General features: G+C 41.7%; 1 protein-coding gene across 5 annotated transcripts in view; it reads left to right on the top strand.

Annotated features, from left to right (window-relative positions):
• TCF3 (transcription factor 3) overlaps positions 1–14633 on the top strand; it is a 132607-nt gene that overhangs the window by 97502 nt on the left and 20472 nt on the right. For all 5 annotated transcript variants that reach the window (XM_070943820.1, XM_070943826.1, XM_070943834.1 and 2 more), the window contains exons 9-14: positions 2506–2608; positions 3943–4082; positions 6347–6473; positions 10604–10662; positions 11610–11688; positions 14375–14448. In XM_070943820.1, coding sequence (XP_070799921.1) covers positions 2506–2608; positions 3943–4082; positions 6347–6473; positions 10604–10662; positions 11610–11688; positions 14375–14448 — 582 coding nt within the window. The remainder of the gene's footprint in view (positions 1–2505; positions 2609–3942; positions 4083–6346; positions 6474–10603; positions 10663–11609; positions 11689–14374; positions 14449–14633) is intronic.

Below are 14633 nucleotides of genomic sequence, written 5' to 3' on the forward strand. Positions count from 1 at the left end.
TAAGACTGGTGGACTTCAACTCTCAGAATTCCTCAGCTAGTTCTGGGAGTTGAAGTCTACCACTCTTAAAATTGCCAAGGTTGGACACCCCTGCTGTAGAAGATAACATCCATCTTTCCTCAACTCCTGAGCCTTAATTCAAGGCTGGTTTTGAAGTTTCCTGATTTAAAGTTGGGGGGGGGTGGATCTTAATCTCCATGCCTTTATGTAGCATCCTGAGAAAACTTAGGAATTCAGCTTCCATGACAGCCATAAACTTATCCCAGATAATCTTGTCTTCTCCTCAGAGCAATTGGTGGATGATCTGAATTTGGAGGACATTTCAATGAGTCTTTTGCGATAGTTGGATCCCTTCCTGGTTCACCTAAGATTAGTCGCTATCCCCAACTCCAACAGGATAGAAGGACCCATTAAAAGTTGGCTTGCTCCAGGAGGTGGATGGATCTGAGTAGATCCCCACAAGTGCTGGAGAGTTCCTAGCAATTTGGGAGAGAGGTCTAAGCACTTGGTCCAGCTCTGAAATATGGAAGTGACCACAGTGCTTTTAAGGTTGTTCTGTTTCCTGATCCTGAGGAACATCTGGAGATGAAGTAGCAAAAAGAGACAACAAGCATTGTTGGAGGACAACCAGAAGGAAACATGTATGAACTCACGCTTGAGTCTCTACTCTGGCAATAAAGGTGGTGAAGCTTGTATTTCTCGGCTGGGTTGGTAAATTGTGCCCCAGTAGCTTGTTGGGAGTAACTACGCTGTGTTGTGTAGTTGGAGTCAGCAAGATCTCCCAATAAGATCTTTGTGAAGTTTTATGGAAACATTTTGCAATGCTGCCCAAGTGTCAACTCAACATGGGTTGCATTGGTGGAGATGAGTAAGTTCTCACCAGAAAGCTCATCCTCATAAAAGCTAATAGATTGCTTCCATTGGACTTTATTGAATAATTCACAACTGGCTGGGTTCACACAGCTCCCTGTGTTTCCAGTAGTTTGCAAAGCACACCTACCCACACACCCATTATGTACAGGAAGTCCTTGACTTACAACCATTCATTTAGTGACTGTTCAAAATTACAACGGCACTGAAAAAAATGACTTATGAACATTTTTTCACAAGCCCATTGTAGCGTCCCCAAGGTAACATGATCAAAATTGGGACACCTGTCAGCTGGCATGTATTTATGATGGTTGCAGAGTCACCTTCTGTCAAACCTGGGGAAGGCAGATTTGCATAACAATCATCATGTTACTAATTTAATAGCTGGAGTGCTTCACTTAACAACTGTGCCAAGAAAGGTCGTAAAATGGGACAAAAACTCATTTGACAATTATCTTGCTTAGCAAGAGAAACGTTGGACTCTACTGGGGTCATAAGTCAAGGACTACCGATATTGTGCATTGAGTAAATGCTAGAGTCAACGCTGCATAATTCTCATTGCTTAATCCACAGGCAGTGTTTTACTCTGTGGGGCTTCTGATGAATGAATGATCCATATGTTTGGGAGAGAGTATTTTCTTTTCAGTGGATCAGTTGATAACAGGGAATAGAGAGCAAATATAGAGTTCTGTGTTTACCAAGTTACCTGTCAGCTTAAGCCACTTTTCTCACTTGCGAATCCTTCTTGGTTTGTTGAGACTTCATGGCTGATGGATGGAGACGATGGGAAGCAAAGAGTTCTAAAACACTTGCAGGAATCTTAATCTGTCAGGCTGGATCAAGCAATTGGCTTTGAATTTGCTAATCAGTCCTAACATGATTCTCTTTTTAACATGCTTTCATATGTAAAGAAGATCTCTTATCAGTTTTTAAATGCGGTACTCATTTTAGGCATAGGAAAGAGATCTCTTGAATTTACAGGTAGTCCTCGATTTACAACAGTTCATTTAGTGACCGTTCAAAATTACAGCGGCCCTGAAAAATGTGACTTGTGACCATTTTCACAGTTGCGACCTTTGTAGCATTTCCATGATCCTGTGATCAAAATTCAGACGCTTGGCAACTGGTTCATATTTATGACTGTTGCTGTGTCCCGAGGTCACTTTTTGCGACCTTCGGATGAGCAAAGTCAACAGAGAAGCCAGATTCATTTTAACAACTGGTTTACTAACTTATCAACTGCAGTGATTCACTTAACAACTGTGGCAAGAAAGCCTCATAAAAGGGGGCGAAACTCGCAACAAACATCTCACTTAACAATCAAAATTTGGGGCTCAATTGTGGTCGTAAATTGAGGACTACCTGTAGAACTGTCTCATTGTTCAGCTTTCAAGAAATGGAAAGATGGAATATAAAGATTTTAAATCAAGGTTTCCTAACTTTGGTGACTTTTAAGATGTGTGGATCTCAACTCCCAGAATTCTGGGAGATGAAGTCCACACGTCTTAAAGTTGCCAAGAGTGAGAAGTCCTGCTTGAAATAAAGGAAGCAGGCCTTCCTTTGAAAAACCAAAAAGAAGCAAATGAAACATAATATAACTTGGAAAAAGTTAAATTCTGCCTCTTTTCCTCCCAGGTGTATCCACCCAACTCAGGTGACGAATACAGCAGGGACTCAGCCAACTACGCACCTTCCAAGCCTCCCAGCACCGTTTACCCTGGAGCCTTCTACATGCCAGGTAGGTAACCTAAAGAATTCAACTTTAGTAGCCATCACCAAATTATATATAGGCTTGGGGATGTGGGCGTTTAACCAATTATCTGCGATGGCCATGCTGACTGAGGAATTCTGAGACTTGTAGTTGGTAGTTCTGGGGAGTGCTGGTTGGAGAAAGCTGGACTTTGGGAGAAATGGGGTGGGTTGAAATTTTTTGTTATATGTCAGCAGTTGTTGCCATTACAGGTAGTCCTCGACTTAATAACCACAATTGAGCCCCGAATTTCCATTGTTAAGCTAGACACTTGTTAAATGAGTTTTGCCCTGCTTTTACGACTTTTTCTTGCCACAGTTGTTAAGTGAACCACTGCAGTTAAGTTAGTAACACGATTGTTAAGTGTATCTGGATTGACTTGGCTTGTCAGAAGGTCGCAAAGGGTGACCGCATGATCTTGTAACTGTCATAAATACATGCCAGTTGCCAAGCATCCAAATTTTGATCATGTGACTACAAGAAGTCGCTGCAACGGAGTCATAACTCTGAAAAACAGTGCTAAGTCACTTTTTTTGGGGGGGGGTGCGTTTTGCTGCCGGTCACTAAAAGAATTGTTTGTAGAGATTCTCAGTCATCCAGGTCAGGGTTGTCCCAAAGGTGCTTTTTTCAGGAGGCAACTGGACTTTCATGTTTTTTCTTTGAAGACGTTTCACTTCTCATCCAAGAAGATTCTTCAGCTCTGACAGGATAGTGGGGAATGGAAGGATTTATATTCCTTGTTGTTATGAATTATTCCTTGCAGACAATTGCCAGCTGTCTGCAAGGAATACAAATCCTTCCATTCCCCACCATCCAGTCAGAGCTGAAGAAGCTTCTTGGATGAGAAGCGAAACGTCTTCAAAGAAAAAACATGAAAGTCCAGTTGCCTCCTGAAAAAGCACTTTGGAGATAAAAGAATGGTTATTAGCCGAGGACTACCATACATGCAATATCTCATAGTATTACAGATATCATACTTAAAAATAAATAATTAAAATGACTGCAGGCGAATTCTGAGAGTTGGCAGTCCAGCATGACTGAAGGGTTTCAGACTGGGGAAGTCTATCTTAAGGGCTTCTGGTGGGAAGAAGGATGTTGGACTGAAGGTTCAGCTGCATAATCCTTAGCTGGACCCTCTTCAGCAATTCTTTTGGCTTCCCAACTTACTTTGGGCTTTGAGGTCTCAAGTGCCTGCCTATCCAAATGTAGATTTACAGATTTCCAGTTATGAAACCTTCTCCTACTTTGTGAGGGTGTGAAGCGGAATGGGCAGCCAACTCTTCAACCCAATTGTTTCTGATTCTTCTCTTTCTGTCTTGCAGATGGGCTTCACAATTCGGCAGATCTGTGGAGTTCTTCCAGCAGCATGAGCCAGTCGAATTATGGGGCCATCTTGGGCGCTTCTTCCTCCCCGCTTCCCCAGTCTAGCAACTTCAGCAATCTTCACCAGCATGAACGCATGGTAATAAAACCTGGGTCTCTGGTGTGCTTGTGAGTACGTGTAGAAATTGGAAGATTCTGTACAGGTAGTCCTCGACTTACAACCATTTGTTTAGTGCATGCATACAGCAATCTCCCCGCTATTCCGTGTCAAATTCTGCCTTGCATTGTCCAGTACCATGAATCTATTTTGAATTGTTTTTAAATCAAGAAAACCATTGACTTTATCATCAGTTGTACTCTTGATTTTATATTTCTTCCCCTTGATAAAATTCTAATATCTGACCGTAGGTTATCCATCTATCCTTATCTATTATTTCTTGTCTATAAAATGCTTCTCTGTTTTGAGAGCCCTAACAGTGTTTTCAGACACAACCTGATTTGGTATCTATTCCATATTCTTAATGTGACAAGTCTCACATAACAATTTTTGAAATCTACACTAACTTTGACTTCATTGTACCACGAGTATCCATGCCACCCACAGATCAGGTAATGTTCTTCTAACTCTAAAAGTCTTTTATTTCTCACATACATCCATTCTTTCATCCAAGGCAAACAATAAATTGCAAATTACAATTTCAGATCAGGTCAACCCAAGTCCTTCTCTTTCCTTTACAGCTTGATAAAATCTTACATTTAACCCTTGGCTTTTTCCTTTGCCATACAAACTTAGATATATCTTTTGGCCATTGTTTAAATGGTACATCAGTTGTCAAAACAAGTATTGTGTGAAACAGAAACATCATTCTAGACAAGGCATTCATCTTTATCGCAGAAATCCTTCCCAATAGTGACACATGTTGTTTCTACCATCTTAGCTTGTCTTTTTAAATTTCATTCCATGTCTTCACATAATTGCTTTGAAATAACATATAATTCATATTTGTCACCCAAATATTTTACTTCTTTCTCAATCTTTAAACCAGTTTTCTCTATCAGTTCTGTTTGATCCTATATTTTCATATTTTTTATTTACATTTTCATCCTTCTGGCTATTAAATCTTAAAATCTACTATCGTAGTTGTAAGTTCCAGATTACTCCAGAGCAGTGGTGAAATCCATTTTTTTTTTTACTACTGGTTCTGTGGGCGTGGCTTGGTGGGCATGGTGTGGCTTGGTGGGCATGGCAGGGGAAGGATACTGCAAAATCTCCATTCCCATCCCACTCCAGGGGAAGGATACTGCAAAATCCCCATTCCCACCCCACTTGGGGCCAGCCAGAGGTGATATTTGCTGGTTCTCCGAGCTACTCAAAATTTCTGCTACTAGTTCTCCAGAACCTGTCAAAAGCTGCTGGATTTCACCCCTGTTCCAGGCCTCTTCTTTCAGGGGGAAACGCCATGTGATCCAGAGTCAAGGGGAGCAAATTACTTCTGTACAAACAAGAACTTCATCTTGTTAGTTCCAAAGGTCCTTTTACCAAAAGGCCACTGGACTACCTTGGTGTTTTGTTTTGTTTTCTTTGAAAACATTTCGCTTCTCATCCAAGAAGCTTCTTCAGTTCTAACTGAACTAAGTTAGAATTGAAAAAAACTTCCTGGATGAAAAGCAAAACATTTTCAAGGGGGAAAAAAACACAAGAAAGTCTATTTGCCTTTTGTAAAAAGCACTTCTGTGACAATCCCCATAGGCATTCATCTAGGTTTTTTTAAAGTTTTATTTATTTCATTTATAATACTTTCCATCTCCATCAAACTGTGTGTGAGCTGGATACAGTTATTTGAAAATTCATAGTTCGCATACTTGTTATTATATTCATTACATTGACATTGATAATGTAACTCTATATCATGATAATTTACAATAGTACATAACATCATCATAAGCTTCTCTCCACAGTAACATTTTCTCTTCTTATATCTTCTCTTTCCTAACTTCTGTTTCTACTTTCTAGCCATCCCACATCAGAAAATATTCAGTCTCTTCTCTGTCCTTAATAATAAGCGTTAATCTGTCCATTTCTGCGCATTCATCTTGTTAAGAGTTCAACTTCAGGGCTTTTTTTTTTTTTTTTTTTTTGCAAAAAGATCATAAAATGGGGCAAAACTGTCCTTAACCAACTGCCTTGTTTAACAACAGAAATGTTGGGCTCAGTTGTGGTTGTAAGTCGAGGACTACCTGTACTACTTTCCTGAGGTTCACATTAAGGGTAGAAAGAGTAAATCCTGAAGCTTTTATCTCCTAAAATTCTAAAGTGAGTCTGAAAGGAGAAATGTAATGGAAGATCCCCATTGTGTATCCCTCTTCCTCCCTTTGTAAATGCCTTTTTTTGTTCCCTTCTAGAATTATCAGATGCATTCGGGCGAAGTCAACGGTGGACTCCCATCCGTCCCTGGATTTTCTTCAGCCTCCACTCAGTATGGAGTGTCCAGCCACACTCCCCCGATTGGTGGGACAGAAAATGTCATGGGTAAGTATTTGGTCTTTTTTCTCCAAAACCATGGAAACACATTTAAGTGCTTTCTTTCTTTCTTTTTTTTTCATTTTAAGGGTTGAGCTACCATAGGAACTTACAAAGTTTGAGAATCCAAATTGGTTGTTGTTGTTAATTGCGAAGTTGTGTCCGACCCATCGCAACCACATGGACAACATTCCTCCAAGCCTTCCTGTCCTCTACCATCCTCTGGAGTCCATTTAAGCTCACGCCTACTGCTTCAGTGACTCCATCCAGCCACCTCATTATCTGTCGTCCCTTTCTTCTTTTACCCTCAATCTTTCCCTGCATTAGGCTCTTCTGCAGTGAGTCCTTTCTTCTCATTAGGTGGCCAGAGTATTTGAGTTTCATATCCAAATTGGAGAGACTAGATATTTTCAAGATCAAATAGCTTGCAAAAAAACCCCCCAACCTTTCCTCCCCATTTCTCTGATTTAAGTCGAAGAGTTATTTATAAAATATTTATCGATTCTGTTTTAATTTTATGTCAGACAGAGAGAGAAGGGTCAAAATAGTAGCCGCAGCTACAACATCTTGACATTGTGAACATGTGGTCACAAAACGTATGATTGAAAGCAGTAGTTCCAATAAGATTAAAATAATAGAATAACAGAATAACAGAGTTGGAAGGGACCTTGGAGGTCTTCTAGTACACCCCCTCCCTGCTTAGGCAGGAAACCCTACACCACTTCAGACAAATAGTTATCCAACCTCTTCTTAAAAACTCCCCAGTGTTGGAGCATTCACAACCTCTGGGAGGCAAGCTGTTCCACTGATTAATTGTTCTAACTGTCAGGAAATTTCTCCTTAGTTCTAAGTTGCTTCTCTCCTTGATTAGTTTCCACCCGTTACTTCTTGTCCTACCCTCAGGTGCTTTGGAGAATAGCTTCACTCCCTCTTCTTTGTGGCAACCCATGAGATTTTCGAATACTGTGAGACTGTTGAAGAAATTTCAAGCACTTGGGTGGATTTTAGATTTAGAAGCATGCTATGGGGCACCAACTATGGTGGAAGGGAGAAGAATGGGGCAGAAATAACTCTGGACGTGTCTGCTTTCTAATCATACACCCACATAACCTGCTTTGGGTGCACTGCCACTCTTCTAATGCAAATTCCTCCCCTTCTCGTGTCTTCCTGGCACATGAAGGTTAATCCCTCAAGAGTGGCTTTGGGCCAGGGGAGCCCAGCAGACGGAAATAGATCTATTTAGCTTTAAGCTCCTGTCTGGGGGACGTACTTAGTAATGTCTCCCCTTTTTGACAGCCAGACATAGAATCTTCATCCGTCACATGTTTATTACATATAGACTTGAAGACTTGTTCTTAATCCTCCTGCCCTCCCCTCACACTGCTGCTTGGGGAGGGGAGGAAAGAGACTAAATGTCACCTCGATTCATCTGCCGGTTCCCTCAAAATGGTTGGAAGTGGAGGTTGCCTTTACTTTACTTACTTAAGGAAGGGGCCCATTTTTAATTTAATCAACTTCAGCCATAGAGGCCCGACAAATCCTAGAGGCACCCAAGTGAGACAAAATACAGCAGTCCCTGGGAGCTGCTGTTATAAACAAGGATTAGAACGGGGGGGTGGGTGGGGGTGGGGATAATGCGGATCAGGGAAGAAGAGACCGGGTGATTTAGATCCATTGGGAAAACGCTGGGGGCTGACGCTGAATCCAGCCTTCCAGTCACCTCATTCTCATGTGAACCTGTTACAAATCTTTTCTCTTAGTGTTTTTAAATTAATAAAGTGAACAATTTTATAATGGTTAATAATTATTATTAATATTATATTATTATTGTTAATATTATTGATAATTATTTTATTAACAATTAATGAAAGGGGCAGGCCATGAGTTCCGAGTCCCACCTTAGCCACGAAAGGTGGCTGGGTGGCTTTGGGCCCGTCACTCTCTCTCAGCCCAACGTACTTCACAGGGTGCTTGTTGTGGAGAAAATAGGGGGAGCAAGTTTTATTGGATATGTTTGCTGCCTTGAGTTATTTGTAAATATAATAAAGGTGGGATACAAATAACTTATTTCCCTGCAATTAAGAAAAATTAAATAAAGACTGCAATCCCTTTGAAAGGGCCTCTAATTCCTTCTATAGATTTGGGGAAAGTGGTTGGTGGTGGAAATAAAGTCACTGGGAGGTTGACTGATCAGTGTCCCCAGAAAAGGGATTTAGCCCCGAGTGTTAAGTCACCAGATATCATCAGCCCCTCTTCATGGACACATCCTCCCCCCCACCCCCGGGTCACAAAATCTGAGTGGAAAGGGGCCAGTCAGAGTCTCAGATCCCGTCCCTGTAGAGGAAAGAGGTGTTTTAGCCAAGGAACAGGAAAAAACACATCTCACTCATGTTTTCCTAAGCATTTGCATTCATCCCATCCCCAAAGACAGATGGGGGACGGACAGTCTATGGATTTAATGTCGTAGCTGTTCCTTTGGGTACCATTGCTTTGTTCTGTTTGATTTATAATGGGTTCTATTTTAATGTGATTTTTTTTCTCCTGTTACTAGTCACTTTGAGCCTGGCTTGAGTGCATTGTAACTGGATGAAATAAATAAAATGTGAATTCCCTGGGTTTGGACAAAGTGTTTCCATGTTTCTAACACTTTGTCCCAAGTTTTGGATAACATGAGACATTTGAATGTTCCTTGTATAAAAATGGGGAACTTGGAACATGTTTTGGCTCTTAGCTTTATTTCCTATAGTCATAATGTTTGGGAGGTGGTAGTCAAAGCTACATAACACCCAACCTATAAACAATTGGAAAACAGTAATATTTTTTTAAGTTAAAATTCCCAGCAGGAGCAACCATTAAGCCAAAATGCTTTTTTTTTTTTTTGGTATCCTAATTGAATAATAACAGAATAACAGAGTTGGAAGGGACCTTGGAGGTCTTCTAGTCCATCCTCCTGCTCAAGCAGGAAACCCTCTACCATTTCAGACAAATGTTGTCCAATCTGTTTTTAAAAACCTCCTTTGTTGGATCACCCACAACTTCTAGAGGCAAGCTGTTCCACTGACTAATTGTTGTCATGGGCAGGAAATTTCTCCCTGGTTCTAGATTGGTTCTAACCTTGATAAATTAAAAATAATTTCTTTGGTAAGTTGGATGATAAGTAGCACATATCATGGATGACCATGTATGTCGTCATGCCTCCAGTAAAGAATGGGTGATCAAGAGACTTCTGCATGCAGAATACTCAATATGTTTCTAATACCAACAAAACAAACATATTCAAGAAGTTTTTACAGAGACTTTCCAATGGGAATTATTATTATTATTGTTGTTGTTTATATTTATATACCGCCCTTCTCCCGAAGGTCTCGGGGCGGTGAACAGCCAACAGATAAAACACAAGAAATACAAAATTTTAAAACAATATTAAAATCCAATTAAATTCATTTGGCCCACAATTAAAAACACCCCTGTATTAAGACCCATAAACAAGTTAAAAATTAAAACAATTTTAAAAAGTTAGGCCAGCCCGGCTTGCTGGAATAAAAACGTCTTTAGGGAACGGTGAAAGGTGCGAAGATCCGGGATCCGCCGTATCTCCGGGGGCAGCTCATTCCAGAGGGTAGGTGCCCCCACAGAGAAGGCTCTCCCCATGGGGGCCGCCAGTCGACATAGTTTGACCGACGGCACCCTGAGGAGCCCCTCTCTGTGGGAGCGTACTGGTCGGTGGGAGGCTATCGGTGGCAGAAGGCGGTCTCGTAAATATCCGGGTCCTAAGCCATGGAGCGCTCTAAAGGTGGTAACCAATACCTTGAAGCGCACCCGGAAGACCACCGGGAGCCAGTGCAGCTCGCGCAGGAGAGGTGTTACATGGGAGTGCCGAGTCGCCCCCATAACCACCTGTGCGGTCGTATTCTGGACCAGCTGGAGCCTCCAGGTGCTCCTCAAGGGGAGCCCCATGTAGAGATCATTACAGTAGTCCAGGCGGGATGTGACGAGAGCATGAGTGACCGTCCGTAAGGCATCCCGATGTTCCAAACTCAGAATTTCTTGTATTGGTTCATTTGTAGTCCTAAAATTTCTGGGCTTGATATTCCATTTGTTTATTTGTCCTTCCTGATTTTAATCTTCTCTTCCTTCAGGCAATCGAGGAACCACCGCTGGCAGTTCAGGGGATGCACTTGGAAAAGCATTAGCTTCAGTAAGTCTCATTATGATTTCTCATTCTAATAACCTTTGATTTTTATCTGCTGACGCTTTGTACCATTGTTTATGGAAGACGTCCAAAACTAGCACAACGTAGATCTGTTGGAACTACAACTGTAAAGAACTGTTTGTTTATTATAGGCTGTCCTCAGCTTACAACCATTTCTTTAGTGACCATTCAAAGTTACAACTGCACAGAAAATGTGACATGACCAAGGGTGAAATGCTACCAGTTTGGACCGGTTCGGGCAAATCGGTAGTAAAAAAAAATGCTACCAGTTCGGACAAACCGGTATTTCCAACAATCAGCTGTGCCCCGCGATTTATATTCACTAGAAAGCAGGAAATCCTGCTTTCTAGAGAATCTAAATCACACGATACAGCTGTTCTTCCCCCCTGCCCCGCCCCCCACTGTTCTGCTTACCTTAGAAAAGGCTTCTTAAGCTTTCTTTTTCAGCGCTGCGCGATAGCGCCTGAGGTGCGCAAGCTTGCCTTTGGTGCGCACCGTGCATGCGTGTGTGCAGCAAACGGTAGCAGGCCTTGGAGGATTTCACCACTGCTTATGACCCATCCTCGCACTTAATAAGTGTTTCAGCATCTCCATAGTCACAAGATCAGAATTCGGGCACTTGGCAACCAAGCATGTATGTACAAAGGTTGCAGCCTCCTGGGGTCACATGATCGCCATTTGTAACCTTCCCAGCCAGCTTCCGACAAGCAAAGTCCAATGGGGGAAGCTGGATTCCCAAAGTCAACGGGGGAAGCTTAATGACCATGTGATTCACTTAACAACCGCCTTGTTTAGCAATGGAAATTCTGGTCCCAATTGTGGCCAACCTCAAGCAAAAAAAAAAGAGGACTTGGTTTTTCAGGAGTATTTAAGCATGATATTTTCCCCTCCGTTTCTTCTCCCAAACTCTTTTCTTTTTTCTTCCTCCCCAGATCTACTCTCCAGATCATTCTAGCAATAATTTCTCTTCGAACCCATCCACTCCGGTGGGCTCCCCTCAGGGAATAACAGGTAAGCTGTAAAATTTTGCCCATGTAAAAGCAGTATAAATCTAGAACAAGCAACAGTGTGCGGAAATCTCAGAGGAGAAGCTGGGATTGGCATTTCATCAATGAGTTTTTCAAGATAAATGACCCTTCTTATTCTGAACCTGTTCCAGTGTTAGCCCCGTGATCCAGTTTGGGGTAACATGCAGAATACGTGGTATCCATGCAAACAATTCAGGTCCTCCGTCTGTATCTAATGTCTGGATTCAGCAAAATGAGGAAAGTATTCAGTTTTTGTAAGCTCGCCCCTTACAACCTATTGAGCAAGGTCTACACCAGTGTTTTTCAAACTTGGCAACCTGAAGATGTAAGGACTTCAGCTCCCAGAATTCCCCATCCAGCATGACTGGCTGGGGAATTCTGGGATTTGAAGGCCACACATCTTCAGGTTGCCAAGTTTGAAAAACACTAGTATAGAGATTCACTCAATCAAACTTCTATATCCACCGAAGTTGGTTGCCAGTGGAATTCTTTCATTCCTCTTCTTTAAGACGTGAAAAATATGTCCTTTAATTCTTTTGCATGTGAACAGAACTCTGATGAAATAGGGGAATAATACAGAGAAGTACTTGTGGGTTTAACTAATGCTAATAGAAGGTTTTGCAGAAAGTGATTTAAAATTCTTGGTTTTGTAAAGTAAAGGTAAAGGAGTCCCTTTAAAGGAGGTAAAGGATTTTACTCCACTAGTCGTTACTTATTCTAGAGGGTGGTGCTCGTATCTGTTTCAAGGCCATTGAGCCAGCGCTGTCTGAAGATATTTTTGCGGTAATCTGGCCAGCATGACGTCACAGAGTGCTGTCATCTTGGTTTTGTACCGGACTGAAAAGTGTGATGTCGGAATACAGTTTTCTATACTGCGTGTTTGCCTACTTCCAAAGACCTAAGGGAATGTGTAATAACTACAACAGAAGAATAAAATGCAAGTGAATTTTCCTTAAGACTACTAGCTAAAGGCAACCCTTTGACCACAAAATGTCCTGTTAACCTGAGATTGAGACAGCCTTAGTCTGAGATTTATTAAGGCTTAGCTGCACAGTTATGGCTCCAGGGTATATGTTGGAAATCAACAGATCTGAAGTTTGTGGGTTGTTGGCTCCACCTGCTGTCACATGGAAGAACTGCACGCAAACTCATGGCAAGTTGGGTTTCAAAAAATAATCCTCTTCACTAAGCAGTGTGGCTTGTAAAAACTGACCTGTACAAGGCTCCATCTTCTTTATCTTCTTCCCTGCCCAATTCATTTTGTCCTGGCTTTTTAAATGATATATGAAAAGAAGATTACAATGCAGTTTCTATCTATCTTCTAGGTAGAGGGGAAAAGCCATCATTAAAACATGAAATGCATTTCCAAGATGCGGTGGTGCTTCCTTGTTGACATTTCTGTGACAGGGATGGAAGCGAGCACATTTCTAATGGAAGGAAAAGACTATAATGCCGGTTCTCAAGCTCAGCAACTTTAAGATGTGTGGACTTCAACTTCCAGAATCCACCTTTAAATGGTGGTTTCGGGCGCTCTTTTTGGCAGCCCCTGGTAGTTACCTCTCCCTGGTGTTAGCTGACTCCTATACTTCTCAATGGGAGAGGGAGCTGACGAAGAAACTCCACCTGCTAGGTTTTTCGGGGGATGCATTGGGAGACTGTGGCCTTAAGGACGCCCAATCTAGGGTAGTCCAACGGCTTGTGGACATAGACTTGCAATATCTAAGAGCTAGAGCTAATAAAACCTCCTCCCCTCTGATCTTCAGCCAATTTAACAATTATGGAGATGGCCTCATATTTTTATACTTTAACCATCCCTAAGTATAGAAGAGTCTTCTCCCTTGCTCGTTTCAACGTCTTGCCCTTTGCATTGCTGGACAGACGATTCAAGAGGCTCCTAATAAGTGAGCGGAGCTGAGGTTGAAACTGTGGAGCATGTTCTTTTATACTGCCCTATGTATAACACAGGGAGAACTAAATTACTATCTCTCTTAGAAACAGATCTCTTTGGATCCAATGCCAATAATTTGACCTTATATTGTTTAAGCCAGGGGATGGCTCCTCACACATTACTATTCAGGTTTCTAAATTTTTCTTAAGAGCTGTAACTATTAGAGGAGAACGATGTAATTCCTCTCAGCCAAGGCTTCTGATAGCCAACTGTTTATGATGTTACTTTCACCACGTTCTTTTGCAATTATATTTGTATTTTGGTCTGAGACCCGCAAATAAAAGTTATTATTATAACTTCCAGAATTACCCAGTCAGCATGCTGGTTGAGGAATTCTGGGAGTTGGAGTCCACACATTTTTAAATTCCCGAGTTTTAATAAAATTGGCTGTAAGGAGTGATTGATTCTGATGGAACTCCCGAAGTTCCATCTGGCTTTTGATGAGTCCTGGAAAGGTGGAGTAATTAGGGCTCCCAGAGTTTGCTTGGTTGTTTATTTGTTTGCAATGCACTGATGATGTTGCTTAGTTGGGTAATGAAATGTCTGGAAAAACAGCCCAGCTCTGAGAGCACCAAAAATTCCACAGTTCATCCCTGAACTACTTCTATCATCCCGAAAGTATTTCCTGGCAGTTGTGAAGAGAAAGGATGTCTTTGCTATCTATCTATCAGACGTATTTGTTAATGGGCAAAATGTCCCCTGCTGTTTTTCCTCTACTCAGGTTCTTCGCAGTGGCCCCGAACAAGTGGACAGGGTGCCTTATCTCCAAGCTACGAAGGCACCCTCCATACTTTGGTAAGTATCCCTCAACCTCATACTTGCCATTGGTTTTTGTGATAAATAATTACAAGTAGTCCTTGATTTACAACCATTCGTTTACCAACCATTCAAAGTTACAACGGCACTGGAAAAAACAGCCTTTCCGTGGTGGTCATATCATCGGACTTTGGGTGCTTGGCAACCAGCTCACCTTTACAAAG

Source organism: Pituophis catenifer, unplaced genomic scaffold, assembly GCF_029215685.1.
Source record: "Pituophis catenifer annectens isolate HBS135680 unplaced genomic scaffold, rPitCat1.0.hap2 SCAF_1, whole genome shotgun sequence".
Taxonomy (NCBI): Eukaryota; Metazoa; Chordata; class Lepidosauria; order Squamata; family Colubridae; genus Pituophis; species Pituophis catenifer.